Source organism: Pecten maximus, chromosome 12 (assembly GCF_902652985.1).
Source record: "Pecten maximus chromosome 12, xPecMax1.1, whole genome shotgun sequence".
Lineage (NCBI taxonomy): Eukaryota > Metazoa > Mollusca > Bivalvia > Pectinida > Pectinidae > Pecten > Pecten maximus.
The window spans coordinates 8,104,483-8,120,066 of NC_047026.1; the positions used below are offsets into that span (position 1 = coordinate 8,104,483).

General features: G+C 33.6%; 2 protein-coding genes across 2 annotated transcripts; one reads left to right on the top strand and one right to left on the bottom strand.

Moving 5' to 3' along the window:
• Window positions 1–2,225: 2,225 nt before the first annotated feature.
• Window positions 2,226–13,449, bottom strand: LOC117339155 (proline-rich protein 2-like). The gene is made up of 4 exons (XM_033900579.1): window positions 13,317–13,449; window positions 11,522–11,669; window positions 7,140–7,294; window positions 2,226–6,453 (listed from the first exon to the last, which is right to left on the bottom strand). The coding sequence occupies exons 1-4, from the start codon at window positions 13,369–13,371 to the stop codon at window positions 6,212–6,214; spliced, it is 600 nt and encodes a 199-aa protein (XP_033756470.1). The 5' UTR covers window positions 13,372–13,449; the 3' UTR covers window positions 2,226–6,211.
• Window positions 13,450–14,495: 1,046 nt separating this feature from the next.
• LOC117339760 lies at window positions 14,496–15,584 on the top strand. The gene is made up of 2 exons (XM_033901475.1): window positions 14,496–14,514; window positions 14,806–15,584. Exons 1-2 carry the CDS (start codon window positions 14,496–14,498, stop codon window positions 15,582–15,584), a joined length of 798 nt encoding a protein of 265 aa, XP_033757366.1.

The window sequence follows — 15,584 nt, forward strand, 5'->3', positions numbered from 1 at the left end:
CAGTCATTGGAGGTAAGAAATTTATACAATATTTATCGGATGCTCTCTAGTGTTTTCGTAACGATAGTACTTTGCAGGGCCTTTCGAATGTACCTCGGATGGTGTCATTATAGAATCCCATAAAAATAAAATTCTTTTAATGCGATATCATTTGGAACAGATGATTTGTCACCGCTATCGCGTTATTTATTTATCTATTTGTTCATTTATTTTCTATGTGAAAATATACTCACCCCGCCATACAGTAGGCATATATATATATATATATATATATTCTATATATTGGCTGTTTCTAGTACAGTATAGATCGGGCACCGAACTTTATTTAAAGGCTTTATCACGGACTGAAAATTTATTGTGGGGTACCGTTTTACCGTTTAGACCATTGAACAACGGATAAGCGTGTGAAAAAGATAAACAAAGACTAGTAATTGCTTATTGTAAACTCTGTAATGGTGTTACTGGTATCATACCAGATAAGTTGATAATTAGCCAATATATCAAGAATAAAATAAAATCAAGATATCCCGATAGAAAACATTTACATCATTGAAAAAAGCCACTGAAATCATTTTTGAAACACAAAAGCATATCCTATATATCTATTAATGAGACAGGGTTCTAAGAAGACCTTTTAACAGTCGACTAGGATACTGTTTTCATTTTGCATGCTAATTCATTGTACATGAGTAGAGTGAAAAAAAAAGAGGAAAAAAAACATTATTATACTTTTATACACTTTTCGAAAAGTGCTTGATACCGTTTGTGGAGCTGAGCTATAGATGAAATTACAAAGACTGCAATGTTAAAGGGAAACGTTCTATGGAGTTCTATCTGGCTTGTCCATGTGTCGGATAATGAAGGACATCGATCACACCTATAATATTTTCCGTGTTTTTAAATGATATGGAAATATTTTTTTCAAATCTCTGTAAAGCTACAATAAGTGCCGGGATATTTTACTTTCGAGGAATACTTTTGCGAAATCGACATTAAATGTTGACATTTTTATTTTTTAAGTGATTTGAATCTTGATTTACGGTCTTACAAGTACAATAGTTGAAATTTTAGAGCTTTTCCCTTTCATGTATTGTATTTAATTACAATTAAAACTTTGTTAAGGCAAAAAATAGACTTATTTTAGCAAACTCAAAACTCATCATTTGCATTGGGGAAAAAACCGTAACCATGCCCTAGCTATAGTGGCGTGTCAGTCTAACATGTCTAACACACCGCAGGTGCCAGTGGCCGCTTCCCATTCTGTAGTTGGGTCATTTTTGATAAAAAAAATTAACAAACAAACAAGACAACAACAAAAACAACAACAAAAAGAAAACAAAACAAAATATTAGAACAAACACGTCTGAAATCTTGCGAGAGAATGCAAGAAATTGATGACATATATAATCATATATTGTACTCCATCTTTTTGCGGATTATGGAGAACACGGTCGGTTCCCATTAAAATTATAATTCAATGTTAAACTTAGAATGGCATGATTTCAAAGCCATTAACTTTTTAGGTGCATGGTATGAAGACGCCGGTCTGTGCTCCATTCAAGTGTAAAACTTATCATGTCCTAGTGTTTTATACTGTGATTGTTTGTGTAGGATTTTGTCACACGCTGTGGTCCACATCATGATCTTATTTGGAAACATTATATTTTCTGTTATCATACATGTTTGATGACCGTCGATACATCAACTGGCTCAATTGTCACCATCCTAATTGTCATCGGAGATTGTCACTTATTCCGGATTGTATCAATACCTATATTTGTATGGCGAGATCCGTCGATGTAGCAGGAGACACTTTTTCCGGAACACCTGGTCTTAATATCGTTCTACTTTATCATTTATCATGAAACTTGAATCTCCATTTTTATTTTGCAAATCTATATTCTTATTGTCCCCATTTTTATTTTGCAAATCTATATTCTTATTGTCCCCCCCCCCCCCTTCCCCCCTCCCATTCCCGACATACGACTATATAAATATATTCTTGTGAACTATTCACGATCATATTTCTTAAAGACACGACTTTACGGTGAGTGTTCGTGTGTAATCGTAAAACTCCTGGTGGACAACATCTTTTTGAGATAGGTAGCACGTGCTGAAAACACAAGAACAAACTGTGAGGAGAAATGTGTGTTTTGATTAAGTATAATATATAAAGATCAGACTCGTGTTACATGTGATGTCACCACAAAGAAACACATAAAAAATAACATCCTTGTAATAATTTATTTTTGTAATGTTTGCAACATACACGAACAAATAAAAAAGGAATATGTATAATAATACACATGCACATAACTGTGGCAAGCCAGGTTAGCATTTATTCCCAAGTAGCGCGTCAAAATACTATATTCATCTTTAATTGTTTTAGATAATTTCTAAAAAAAATAAAAGACACACGTGAATATCTTCTTAGATATTTGAACTTATCAGCAGATACAGGGGGGTCCAAAGAGGGAAATAAAGGAGAGAAAATTAAAATAGAAATAACCAATCGTTGAAATATAGAAGTGACGATGCACCTACACAATAAAGTCATCTTTTTCGTTTTTTTTTTGTTTTTTTTTTTTTTTAAACAATATGAAAATCATGTTTATATTTTTGAATGTTCCAAGAAATATCATAAAATATGTATCGCATATAATCATGAAATAATATAAAAGATATGGATGAATGGTGTCATCATGTACTGAAGTTATACGTTTCTGTTTAGTAATGGTGATAGGTTTACATAAGTGTCTTTGACACGTGTTCCTATTTCCCAGTTTAATATTGTACAATGTATCATTATGCTTGAAATAAATAAAATAAAGTCTAAACTAGATATCGCTATTATTTATTAGACTTCTTTTAAATCGATAAAATATATAGTAAACTAACATATTTCAAAAATCTCGGGAAATGAAGGTTACCTTGGCTTCACACACATTTTTTTCCCCTGGACAAATATAAACATTTTTAAACAATAGAGTATTGTATTGATAGATAGTACCCTTTTAACAAAGATATGTGGATCTGAGTGAATATACTACTGAACTACACGAAGTTCACTCTCTTGTTCACTCATATTTGATAAACTCACACGCATGTACGTGTACGCTCAAATTCATTTTTTTAATAGAGCTACAAAAATGTGTCTATTTTTTTGTAATCATCTAATCAATGTAAGAAGTTATCTAAGAAACATAAGCATATGTAATTATGAATCAATATACTGTATATCAACATTCGTATTACTTCACTTAGCGTCGCTTCAAACATACAACAAGCACCACCTAGCGGAGGTAATTGGTACTAAAACAGGTATTCGGGTCTGAGACTTGAGGACATTCAACCATACAAAATCTTCAATGCAGTATTCTAGATCCACATTGATTAAAGCCACATACTCCTGAAAAAAAACATACCTAACAGACTATCGTGAATCAGAAACAGTTATTTTTATACACTGATGTCTCAAGGACTCCCCTGGTCAAGCGTCCAGGCCAGTGGTCATTATAATGTTAGGAGAGCGTGAATGAGCATCTTGGATTGCCATTAATACACGTGTGTAACTAGAATTGTAGGATGTTGGGGAGTATGTGGCTTTAAAGTCAAATATACAATAAAATATTCATTTATCACAGACATAGGAAATGGAATAAACCAGCACTTTATTATCTATCTACAACAGCAGTCGTATATAATATACAAATGATAGCACTGAACATAATGTACATATATTTAATTCTGGTTATGCTTCTGATATTATTTTATCGTAAAGTGACGTAACGATCGATCTACCTTCAGCAAAACCAGACATTGCTATATACAGTTTTGCAATCGACACTTTACACTGATTTGCACTATCAGATCAGGCAGAGCAGCATTTTAGGATCGTCGGTACCCACCGTTGATTACCTTACGATACAAAACACTTATTCTGGAACATTTTCTTCAGGGCGGTAAAGTAAATATGATAGAAGCCATATGACACAATCAATATCATATTTAAGAGTGTGACGTTTTGATGACTACACTGTCACCTTCATCAGACTGATGACCAATGAACGAACTAGCACTGTCTAATGTAGTGTCCGAGATAGTAAAAGATTCGGTCTACCCTGAAGGATGTTTCGTCTTAATAATGATCTTATTGACACCAAATTCGAAAATAGTGTGACGAGGTGGTAAAAAGGAAATAGAATCAGACAAGTGTACGAGATGGTATGATGTCGAATTGACTACGCTTTGTTTAACACTTGGTCATAGATGTGCGAGAGTGTGTCGCCCCCTCGCCCCTGTTTAGTACTGGACCGCTGCGGCGGATCCAGATGGCCTCCCTGATCAGCCGCCTTGACAGGTTGTTTTCCCTTTCAACAATTTTTGAATTCCTCAAGTCAATTAGGTGGTTTTTGTGCATAGAATGGTCTGTAAGTGTAGATTTGTTGAGCTGGGACTGAGATCGTTTTCTTTCTAATCTGGTGAATTGTTTGTCTTTTGGGATTCCACGTCTTTCTAGTGTTAGTTAAGTTGGTCACCAAATCTTCTGCCCGTTTTGCCGATAGATGATGTGTCGTAGCTAGTTCTTGCATCCTGATTTGCACATTGGTCGTTAGTCTGATGAAGTTGACAGTGTAGTCATCGAAACGTCATACTCCTAAATATCATATTGGTTGTGTCATATAACTTCTATCACAGCTACACTACTCGTGATAAGTGTCGCCTTGTGCAGTCAACCGTGAGTATATCCGACGATGAATTTTAGAGAAGTCTGAATCCTGTTCGAGTACATATACATGTAGAGTCTCATTTAAACCAAGCACGGCGTACTTATGATATATAATTGAGAAACATATAGAGGTAGTGCAGTTTCTACAAAAAGCATGTAATGATTAAAAGAACACAGACTATTTAATATACATGTACTATATATAAAATCTTAAATATACAAAAACAATTGTTAGATGAAATCTCTGATGACTGCAAATTATAGCATTGTGTAATTTTTCTAGCCTCACCGACTGTTGCATTTTATGAGAAAACAGTTATACATATTTGTCACAATCTTAAGCCTACAGAGACAATATTCCCGCATGCTACTGAAAATATATACACTGTATTCTGTAACAGCCTCTAGTCCGTAGGAAAACCAAAACCAAATTCTGTAACAGCCTCTATTCCACAGAAAAATCAAATAATTTCTGCAACAAAATCTAGTTTGTAGGCAGAAAGACAATTATTTAACAGCCTCTAGTCCGCAGGAAAAAAATAAAACCAATTCTGTAACAACCTCTTGTCTATAGGGGAAAAATTCCAATTCTGTAACAGCCTCTATTCCACAGAAAAAAATAAAACAATTTTCTGTAACAAAATCTAGTCTGTAGGCAGAAAGACAATTCTGTAACAGCCTCTTAACCGTAGGAATATAACAAAACCAATTCTGTAACATCCTCTAGTCCGTAGGAATAAAACAAAACCAATTATGTAACAGCCTCTAGTCCGTAGGGAAAATAAAACGATTTCTGTAACAAATTCTAACCTGTAGGCAGAAAGACAATTATGTAATAGCCTCTAGTCCGTAGGAAAAATAAGACAATTTCTGTAACAAAATCTAGTCTGTAGACAGGAAGACCCGTAGACTAGTGTATGCTTAGGCACGACTCACATGATAAATAACATGTAATATCAGGCTGTGTATCTTCCAAAAATAGATTTTTATGTGGCAAACAATGCCATAATAGTATTATACACGGAAAGGTGAAAATGAAAGGTAGAATAATACTGTATATAATTGTATAAAGGTACATTTTGGTATCACATTTTGGTATCACATTTTGGTATAACATGTTGATATCACATTTTGGTATCACATTTTGATATCACATTTTGGTATCACATTTCGGTATCACATTTTGGTATCTCATTTTGATAATTATGAATCTTGTTATATTCTATTGATAAATATGTATTTATACTCTGTTAATTTCACTTTGGTTGATACTATAAAAAACATTCAATGTATGAGAAAATCTATGTATACATCAAAGATAAAGTAAAATAGAAACGCATGATCCATTTCATGATCTTGTAGAAGATATAAAATGTCTGCTTCAAATATTTTTTTACAAGACACTGAACATTTGATCAATTGAATAACTGAAGTATACAGTTATCGAATGTTGTATACATGATTAGCATACTTTAAAACCTACTAAAACGGTGGTTTATAGATAAAAGCAGATGGCACTTCTTCGCCTTGGGATGGTGGAGGGTAGGCACTTTTAACCACGCCTCCTGCTGGTGGAGGATAAACAGCGTCGTAGGCAGGGGGCGCACTTGGTGGTGGCATGTCATGCGGGGGTCCTGGCGGCGGCCCATGTGGAGGCTCTGGAGGAGGTGGTCCTATCTTTTTCTTTCGTGGAACAATGACTTTATCTGGTTTGCTTTTTGGCTCTGAAATAAATAGATTATTGATTACATATAAAGACCTTTTTCGATCAAGTCAAAACAACTCAAACTTGGATAATTAAATCCCATGCTGCGCCTCTCCCAAGTGGAACCATCCTAGAATTTATCGCTCCTGATTATATTGACAATAGTTAAAGAGACAATTAAGTCAAGTTTGTTTATATTTTCTATCGTGTTAAAAGAGCTGTCTTGAAATTGTACATCTAGACTCAGTATGAACTATCCTCGACTGTATGTTGATTCAAGCTTATGTTTCCATGCATTGTTTAATCAATTGTAAAAGGGTATTAATCGTATAGCCAACAGTTAAAATGTAAATGAGCAATCCGTCTCTGCACACTTCGACATGTAGCCGATAAATATTGACTGCGATTTTTTTTTGTCTAAAGAAATATTTTTTCGATTCTGCTTGAATTATAAAAAAAAACATGTTTGACTAAATTGTCCCTTTATGACCATCTGTTAAAGCATAAAATGTGGTAACACCAAACAGTCCTAAACAAAAGTTGATACAGAGAATCAGGTTAAATAGTTGTTATATTAATTGTAATTGCATAAACTAATCACCATTGTCAATTACGTTGAATGTTCTATTTGAATTGCAAACGTGACATGCAAGGTAAGATTATTTGCTAAACAAATCTCGACAGAAAGTTTAAAGTTCTCCATACCTCGTTTTTTAATAACTACAGGCTGTTCAGAGATGACGACCCCAGGGGAGGTACGACGATTAGATGAGACGTATTTACATCGAAGATAGACGACGAAAAAGATTAATGCAATCAAAATCAATCCTCCGATGACTCCTCCTACAATGGCGGCGGTCCTGTAGATGCAATGAGAAACAGACATTTATTGTATTATCAAAGTACAGGAAATAGCATCACATGGATAATACGGCGACGATCCTGTAAGGACGATGATAAACAGATACTGTGCTAGCAAAGTATAAAAAAATGTCATCACATAGACAAAATGATGGCGATCCTGAAGGGGCAATAAGAAGTAGACATTGTGTTAGCAAAGCACAAAAAAATCCATCACATGGATCAAATGGCTACGATCCTGTAGGGAAATCCCCATACAACAGATTCTGGGGTAGTGAATCTTTTAAACACATTATGGAGAAGCGAAGCTTTAAAACAGATTATAGGGAAGTGAATCTTTAAATTAGATTTTGGGGTAGTGAATCCTTCAAACAGATTCTGGGGTAGTGAATCCTTAAAACAGATTCTTGGGTAGTGAGTCCTTAAAATAGATTATGGGGGAGTGAATCCTTAAAACAGATTCTAGGGTAGTGGAACGCCATAGCTGCCTTATGTGGTAACTTGTATTATATGATGTATTCGTTTCGTTATATGCAGTGATTATTTCATTATATGAAGTGATGGTTTCATTATATGAAGTGATGGTTTAATTACATGAAGTGATCGTTTCGTTATATGAAGTGATGGTTTCATTATATGAAGTGATTATTTCATTATATGAAGTGATGGTTTCATTATATAAAGTGATGGGTTCATGATATGAAGGGATGGTTTCATTATATGAAGTGATTATTTCATTATATGAAGTGATTGCTTCATTATATGAAGTGATGGTTTCATTATATGAAGTGATTATTTCATTATATGGAGTGATTATTTCATTATATGCAGTGATGGTTTCATTATATAAAGTGATCGTTTCATTATATGAAGTGATCGTTTCATTATATGAAGTGATCGTTTCATTATATGAAGTGATCATTTCATTATATGAAGTGATGGTTTCATTATATGAAGTGATTATTTCATTATATGAAGTGATCGTTTCATTATATGGAGTGGTCGTTTCGTTATGATGACCAAATATCTTTATGACTACACTTTCAGATTTATAATACAGAAATAAAACCGGTAAAAATATCCGGACGCTTTTAATTCCGTTAATCTTTTTGTAAAGAATTGCACACACATACCTTCTTTTTCTTTAAAACATACTTGGAAATAAAACCTTTTTTAATTGTAATTTTTGGACTTAATAAGTCCGTAAAGTGAATCTAAATGAAAAAATGTGCAAGAAATGTGAGCGTGTTAAGGGGGATAACCCGCAAAGATGCTTGAAACAGTGATGCTGTGGGTACACGTGTACGTGACCTATATTCCTCGTTGGTTCCCTAGGTAAGTGTCTTTTAAATACTGTTTTGTTAAGGTATTCCAGATATGATTGGGATATTTACACGCAATGTCAATTTTGTAATCATTTTGCATAGTCAGAACACGTGTTAAGGTGAAATATATTGAGTTAAAGTTAAGCTAGATCGAGTGAGGAGCAAGGCGGCCTACCCGCGCTACCCGAGAGGTAAGTTGGGCCTAAGTTTCTAGTTTAACACTTTCCAAGAACACTTTATACTTTTATTTGCTAAAATAGTTGTTTACTAATGAAAATATGATGTTTTATGCAGTTTGGCATATTAATAGTGTATAAAACATAGAGGTAAATTTATGAATAAGATATATTAATAGTAACTGTGTACCCGTCATACTATGCGGCAAACCATATCGGCATTAGTAAACAACTATTTTAGCAAATAAAAGTATAAAGTGTTCTTGGAAAGTGTTAAACTAGAAACTTAGGCCCAACTTACCTCTCGGGTAGCGCGGGTAGGCCGCCTTGCTCCTCACTCGATCTAGCTTAACTTTAACTCAATATATTTCACCTTAACACGTGTTCTGACTATGCAAAATGATTACAAAATTGTTATTGTAAATATCCCAATCATAGCTGGAATACCTTAACAAAACAGTCTTTAAATGACACTTACCTAGGGAACCAACAAGGAATATAGGTCACGTACACGTGTACCCACAGCATCACTGTTTCAAGCATCTTTGCGAGTTATCCCCCTTAACACACTCACATTTCTTGCACATTTTTAGCTCACCTGGACCGAAGGTCCGGTGAGCTTATGTCATGGCGCGGCGTCCGTCGTCCATCGTCCTTCCGTCGTCCGTCCGTCAACATTTGTTTCAAATCGCTACTAGTCAAAAAGGTCTTATTGGATTTTTACCTAATTTGCTCAGAAACATCCTTAGTGGAAGGGGATCAGATTTTGCATAAATGGGGACTCTGACCCTCTAGGGGCCGGAGGGGCGGGCCCAATAGGGGAAATTGAGACAATTCCTATAAATCGATACTAGTCATAAAGTTATGAATGGATTTGAACCCAATTTGGTCAGAAGCATCCTTCGGGGAAGGGGAACAGATTTTGCATAAATGGTGGCTCTGACCCCGAGGTTCCAAAGGGGCGTGGCCCCCTAGGGGAAATAAACGTAATTCATCTAAATCTCTACTAGTCATAAAGTGATGAATGTATGTTCTAAAAACAATTCTTGAGATCTTTCAGACCTTAGAGAGTCTGGACTTTATTATTTCTTTAAAGCAGTTGGGATCCCCACACTATAACTATATATAGCATTGTTTGAGATTTACAAATAAAGCAAATTGAACATGAACATTATTTGACATTGGGTCAAATCCAACCAGGTGAGCGATACAGGCCCTATGGACCTCTTGTTTCATTTAGATTCACTTAACGGACTTATTAAGTCCAAAAATTACAATTAAAAAAGGTTTAATTTCCATGTATTTTTTAAAGAAAAAGACGGTGTGTGTGTGTAATTATTTACAAAAAGATTTACGGAATTAAAAGCGTCCGGATATTTCTACCGGTTTTATTTCTGTATTATAAATTTAAAAGTGTAGTCATAAAGATATTTGGTCATCATAACGAAACGACCACTCCATATAATGAAACGATCACTTCATATAATGAAACAATCACTTCATATAATGAAACGATCACTTCATATAACGAAACGACCACTCCATATAATGAAACGATCACTTCATATAATGAAACGATCACTTCATATAACGAAACGACCACTCCATATAATGAAACAATCACTTCATATAACGAAACGACCACTCCATATAATGAAACAATCACTTCATATAATGAAACAATCACTTCATATAATGAAACGATCACTTTATATAATGAAACAATCACTTCATATAATGAAATAATCACTTCATATAATGAAACAATCACTTCATATAATGAAACGACCACTCCATATAATGAAACAATCACTTCATATAATGAAACGATCACTTTATATAATGAAACCATCACTTCATATAATGAAACAATCACTTCATATAATGAAACAATCATTTCATATAATGAAATAATCACTTCATATAATGAAACCATCACTTCATATAATGAAGCCATCACTTCATATAATGAAACAATCACTTCATATAATGAAAGAATCACTTTATATAATGAACCCATCACTTCATATAATGAAATAATCACTTCATATAATGAAACAATCACTTCATATAATGAAACCATCACTTCATATAATGAAATAATCACTCCATATAATGAAACAATCACTTCATATAATGAAACCATCACTTCATATAATGAAACCATCACTTCATATAATGAAACAATCACTTCATATAATGAAACCATCACTTCATATAATGAAACCATCACTTCATATAATGAAATAATCACTTCATGTAATGAAACCATCACTTCATATAATGAAATAATCACTTCATATAATGAAACCATCACTTCATATAATGAAATAATCACTGCATATAATGAAGCGAATAATCATATAATACAAGTTACCACATAAGGCAGCTATGGCGTTCTAGTAGTGAATCTTTAAAACATATGTAGGGGTAGTAAATTGTCTACGATATGCAAACTTCTTGAACTAGGATGCTGGTTTCCAAGTAGACTGTCCATTTCTAGACAGTTACTTCTTTTAACTTTACTTCGGTTTTAATTTGCCTGGGAAAATACACAGATGATTTAGAGAAGAAAGAGTTTAAATTTCTCAGCTATCATATAATATATATTATCATATAATTAAAATATTATAATATTATATTACAATTTTGTTTATCCAATTCCTATATGAAATAGATATTGAATCATAAGACTGGTATCCTTTACATTTGTATCATTACTTACATTCCGGAATCACCGCTCGATCCGCCCCCAGTAGCTGAGTAGTAGGCTGTCTGGTAGTAGTAGTTATAGTATCGCGTGTAACTGCTATAACTCCGATAACTTCTATAACTCCTATAACTTCTGTAACTATACCTCCCATAACTCAAATCTGAAATCAAACAGTAAGCAACATAGTATAGGGTCTGTAAGTCTCGTCTTGAGTGACGCTTATTTCCGGGTACCAAACACAGTTTATGTTAGTAGTCTCACAGAAGAAAAATTGTCGTTAACATATGAAAGTCAACGAAATACACATTTTCAAAATGAGTCTCGAATACTTTATCAACTGGCAATTTTGTGTTTTTGATACAGTTGCTATTTTTCAAATTATTGCGATTTTCAGTTTTCCCATGTTAACGTTATGGCAAAGTACTCGGAAGTAGAATTATCTCGCAGAATCTTAAGACTTAAATGGCAAGACTTACAGACCCTATTCCTACATAACGTTTCTGTGTAAAAATCTCTGATAGTTAAATGCTGAAAGTTTTATAGATATTTTTATTTCAACAAAGAAGAAGTACAAAGTGAACAGGACCATGTGCTCCGAAAACGTAAGCGTCTTCCTCTTATTTGCCACTCGCCGTGCTGTATTTGTAAACATTTTAATCAAAGAAATAATGAAATTTGTTTGCATTAATAAATCTAAAGGTATCTTAAGGGATTTAGGCTTAACATCACATTATGGCAAGCTTTTAAGAAAAAAATAGGAATGCTTTAACAAAATATCTAATTAAATGTTTCTTTGATAGTTGTTTTATAATTTGGCTCCTAATCATGATACAAATTTATTATCTGTATGTTAAATTCTTACACCATCCAGATTTGAAGTTCTCTGTTGAAATGTAACTATCCTGCTTAGCTAGTCTTTTAAGTCTATTAGAAGAGGTCAGTAAAGATTTGTAAGTACTGATCTAACATCATTATCGATTTTATATCAATCTTGTATTTTTTATTTAAATAAGGACATTGGATAATTAAAACACACGAACTACGTATGGATAAGGGGAATTTATTTATATTAAGCCGATAGTACGTTGTGTTTATAAACAAATATCAGTACTTTTTGTATTAATTAATTGTTTAAAGATTTTTTTCGGGAACTTGTTAAAGCAGATATTTTTTATCTTGAGAATGTGACCCAGATTGACATGGCGGGTGTCGGCGATGAGGACGCTCACTCCTCCTACACACCTGGCCGTTTTATTGTACTTTTTCGAAGATCTGCGAGAAAATCTATATTTTTTGTTACTTTTTTTTCTCGTTATGCCGATATAAAGTTGGAATTATGATTTCGTTTTTGGTGGTTTCTTACAGAATGAAATAACCAGATATCACACATACGGTATTGTCTCTTGTTATGATGCATTTTACCAGCCGTGTGGGTACATACACTGATATAATACATGTACATTATTGAATTAATATGTCTATTTAAACTGGTAGTCTACTTAATAATTCTTCACTACTTCAACCTCAACCAATCATTCGTTAAAGGGAGCTGTACCGATATAACATGTGGAATATGTTTTCTCTAGAGTCGTAGTCTGCAAAACGTTGAACGATTTATTTTTAAAATCATACCCTATACAATACACTTTATTGAAAGGCCAGGGAACTGCTCAATTTACTCCATATTGGTTAATACACAAATATACTGCATTCACACACCTGGCCGTACCGGTCTCGCTCCAGTGAATAGCAGATAATTTCAACTTCATTAAAGATGAACAAAAGTATAATGGCATGTTTTACTTACCTATGAATTGTAGAATACCAAGTAAAATTGTTAACACTGCTTTTCGTAGCCACATGATAACAGTTTCTCCAGTCCCCTGATGGTTCAGGTAAAACACAAATCTGAAGTATAACTTACGGTTTTTTAGGGAGGCCTTAATTGGGGTTTAAATTTTGAAAATTTACCCAAACTCCGCCAACTTATTTAATGTGATGTCTATATGTCACTGTAGCAGGTAGGAGGAATTTTTCAGTGATAATTTGGGTAAATAACAACCCGGTGAACAGGTGTTTGAAGTTATAACAGTAGAAATTCCCCTAATTGGGCCTCCCGTTGTATCTATGTACACAAAACCATAACATAGGCTTGGTATGTGTGTACACTCGAGTGTTTTGTGAGACGTTTAATGGACATCGATAGAGGTTTTATAAACGTGTATAGAGGATTGCTAAATCAACTGCGCTTACAATTGTTAGTCTGAACAATAGCACGAGGTGTATTCCTGTGTGACCAATATGCCAATGTGGGTTTTCCCCTCACGATAGAATAATGTCTATATTAAGAATTCTTTGATATTCACTTCAGAACATTTCAAGAGGACCAAACCATTTTTCTCTCTGTTTAAATCACTTCGCTAATATATATAGTATATTGATACTACAGTTCACTAAAGCTCAATTAAGGTCCGGGTATTGTAAATAAATGTTCTAAAGACTTGATTATTGCACATTTAAATACCGGTTATTATCCGACCAAGGAAGAAAGCAATAAGCTATATCTGTTTTTCGTTCTAGAACTCGTCAGTGATTTCTGAATGTGAACAAAAGGACAGTCAGGAAATCAAAATGTGCATAATGCAATGAAATATGTCTAGAAGTCCAATTCTTATTAGGAATAAATGAAAAAAACTGAAAAAGAATGACTTCATAGAAACAATGACAGGGCAATGAAATAGATCATGTTCAAACAGAAATACATGTAATGTTAAGAGAATATTAAAATAACCAAACAGTAGCTCTAACTCAAAATCGATCTGGGCGAAATACAAACAAAGATTTGCATTAAGACCATTGAAAAAAAATACAAAGAAATAAGACCAGGCGTAACGGGGTGGTAAGCGTCTTCAGTTTATCGACAACACCCGCCCTACAAATCTAATTCTGATCCGGGGTAAGTTAGATATTCAAAAGGTAAACTAGGATGATAACTGAACTACAAGGCATATGAACAAAAAAAACCCCGAAAGATAATAATTATTTCCAAATAAGATCCTGCTGTCGACCATTAAACTTTCATATGGTCTTCATTAGCCTGTATGTCTCAATAACTATTGTTGTTATATTTACCATTAGCAAACGAAATCTGACAGGAAAATTGTGATAATGGTAACAATAATTGAATATCGAGTCAACTCGGACATGCAGATACCGTAGGTAAGGGAAACAGGGATGTTGTTATCCAGAAATGGAAAATTGTGAATGGTGAATTAAACTCATTACGCTTATCATAGATCATAGTAGTAAACTTATAGATCTTAGTAGTAATCTTATCATAGATCTTAGTAGTAAACTTATCATAGATCTTAGTAGTAAACTTATCATAGATCTTAGTAGTAAACTTATCATAGATCTTAGTAGTGAACTTATCATAGATCTTAGTAGTAAACTTATCATAGATCTTAGTAGTGAACTTATCATAGATCTTAGTAGTGAACTTATCATAGATCTTAGTAGTGAACTTATCATAGATCTTAGTAGTAAACTTATCATAGATCTTAGTAGTGAACTTATCATAGATCTTAGTAGTGAACTTATCATAGATCTTAGTAGTAAACATATCATAGATCTTAGTAGTGAACTTATCATAGATCTTAGTAGTGAACTTATCATAGATCTTAGTAGTGAACTTATCATAGATCTTAGTAGTGAACTTATCATAGATCTTAGTAGTAAACATATCATAGATCTTAGTAGTAAACTTATCATAGATCTTAGTAGTGAACTTATCATAGATCTTAGTAGTAAACATATCATAGATCTTAGTAGTGAACTTATCATAGATCTTAGTAGTGAACTTATCATAGATCTTAGTAGTGAACTTATCATAGATCTTAGTAGTGAACTTATCATAGATCTTAGTAGTGAACTTATCATAGATCTTAGTAGTAAACATATCATAGATCTTAGTAGTGAACTTATCATAGATCTTAGTAGTAAACATATCATAGATCTTAGTAGTGAACTTATCATAGATCTTAGTAGTGAACGACCCTGCTGGTTATGTTATTAA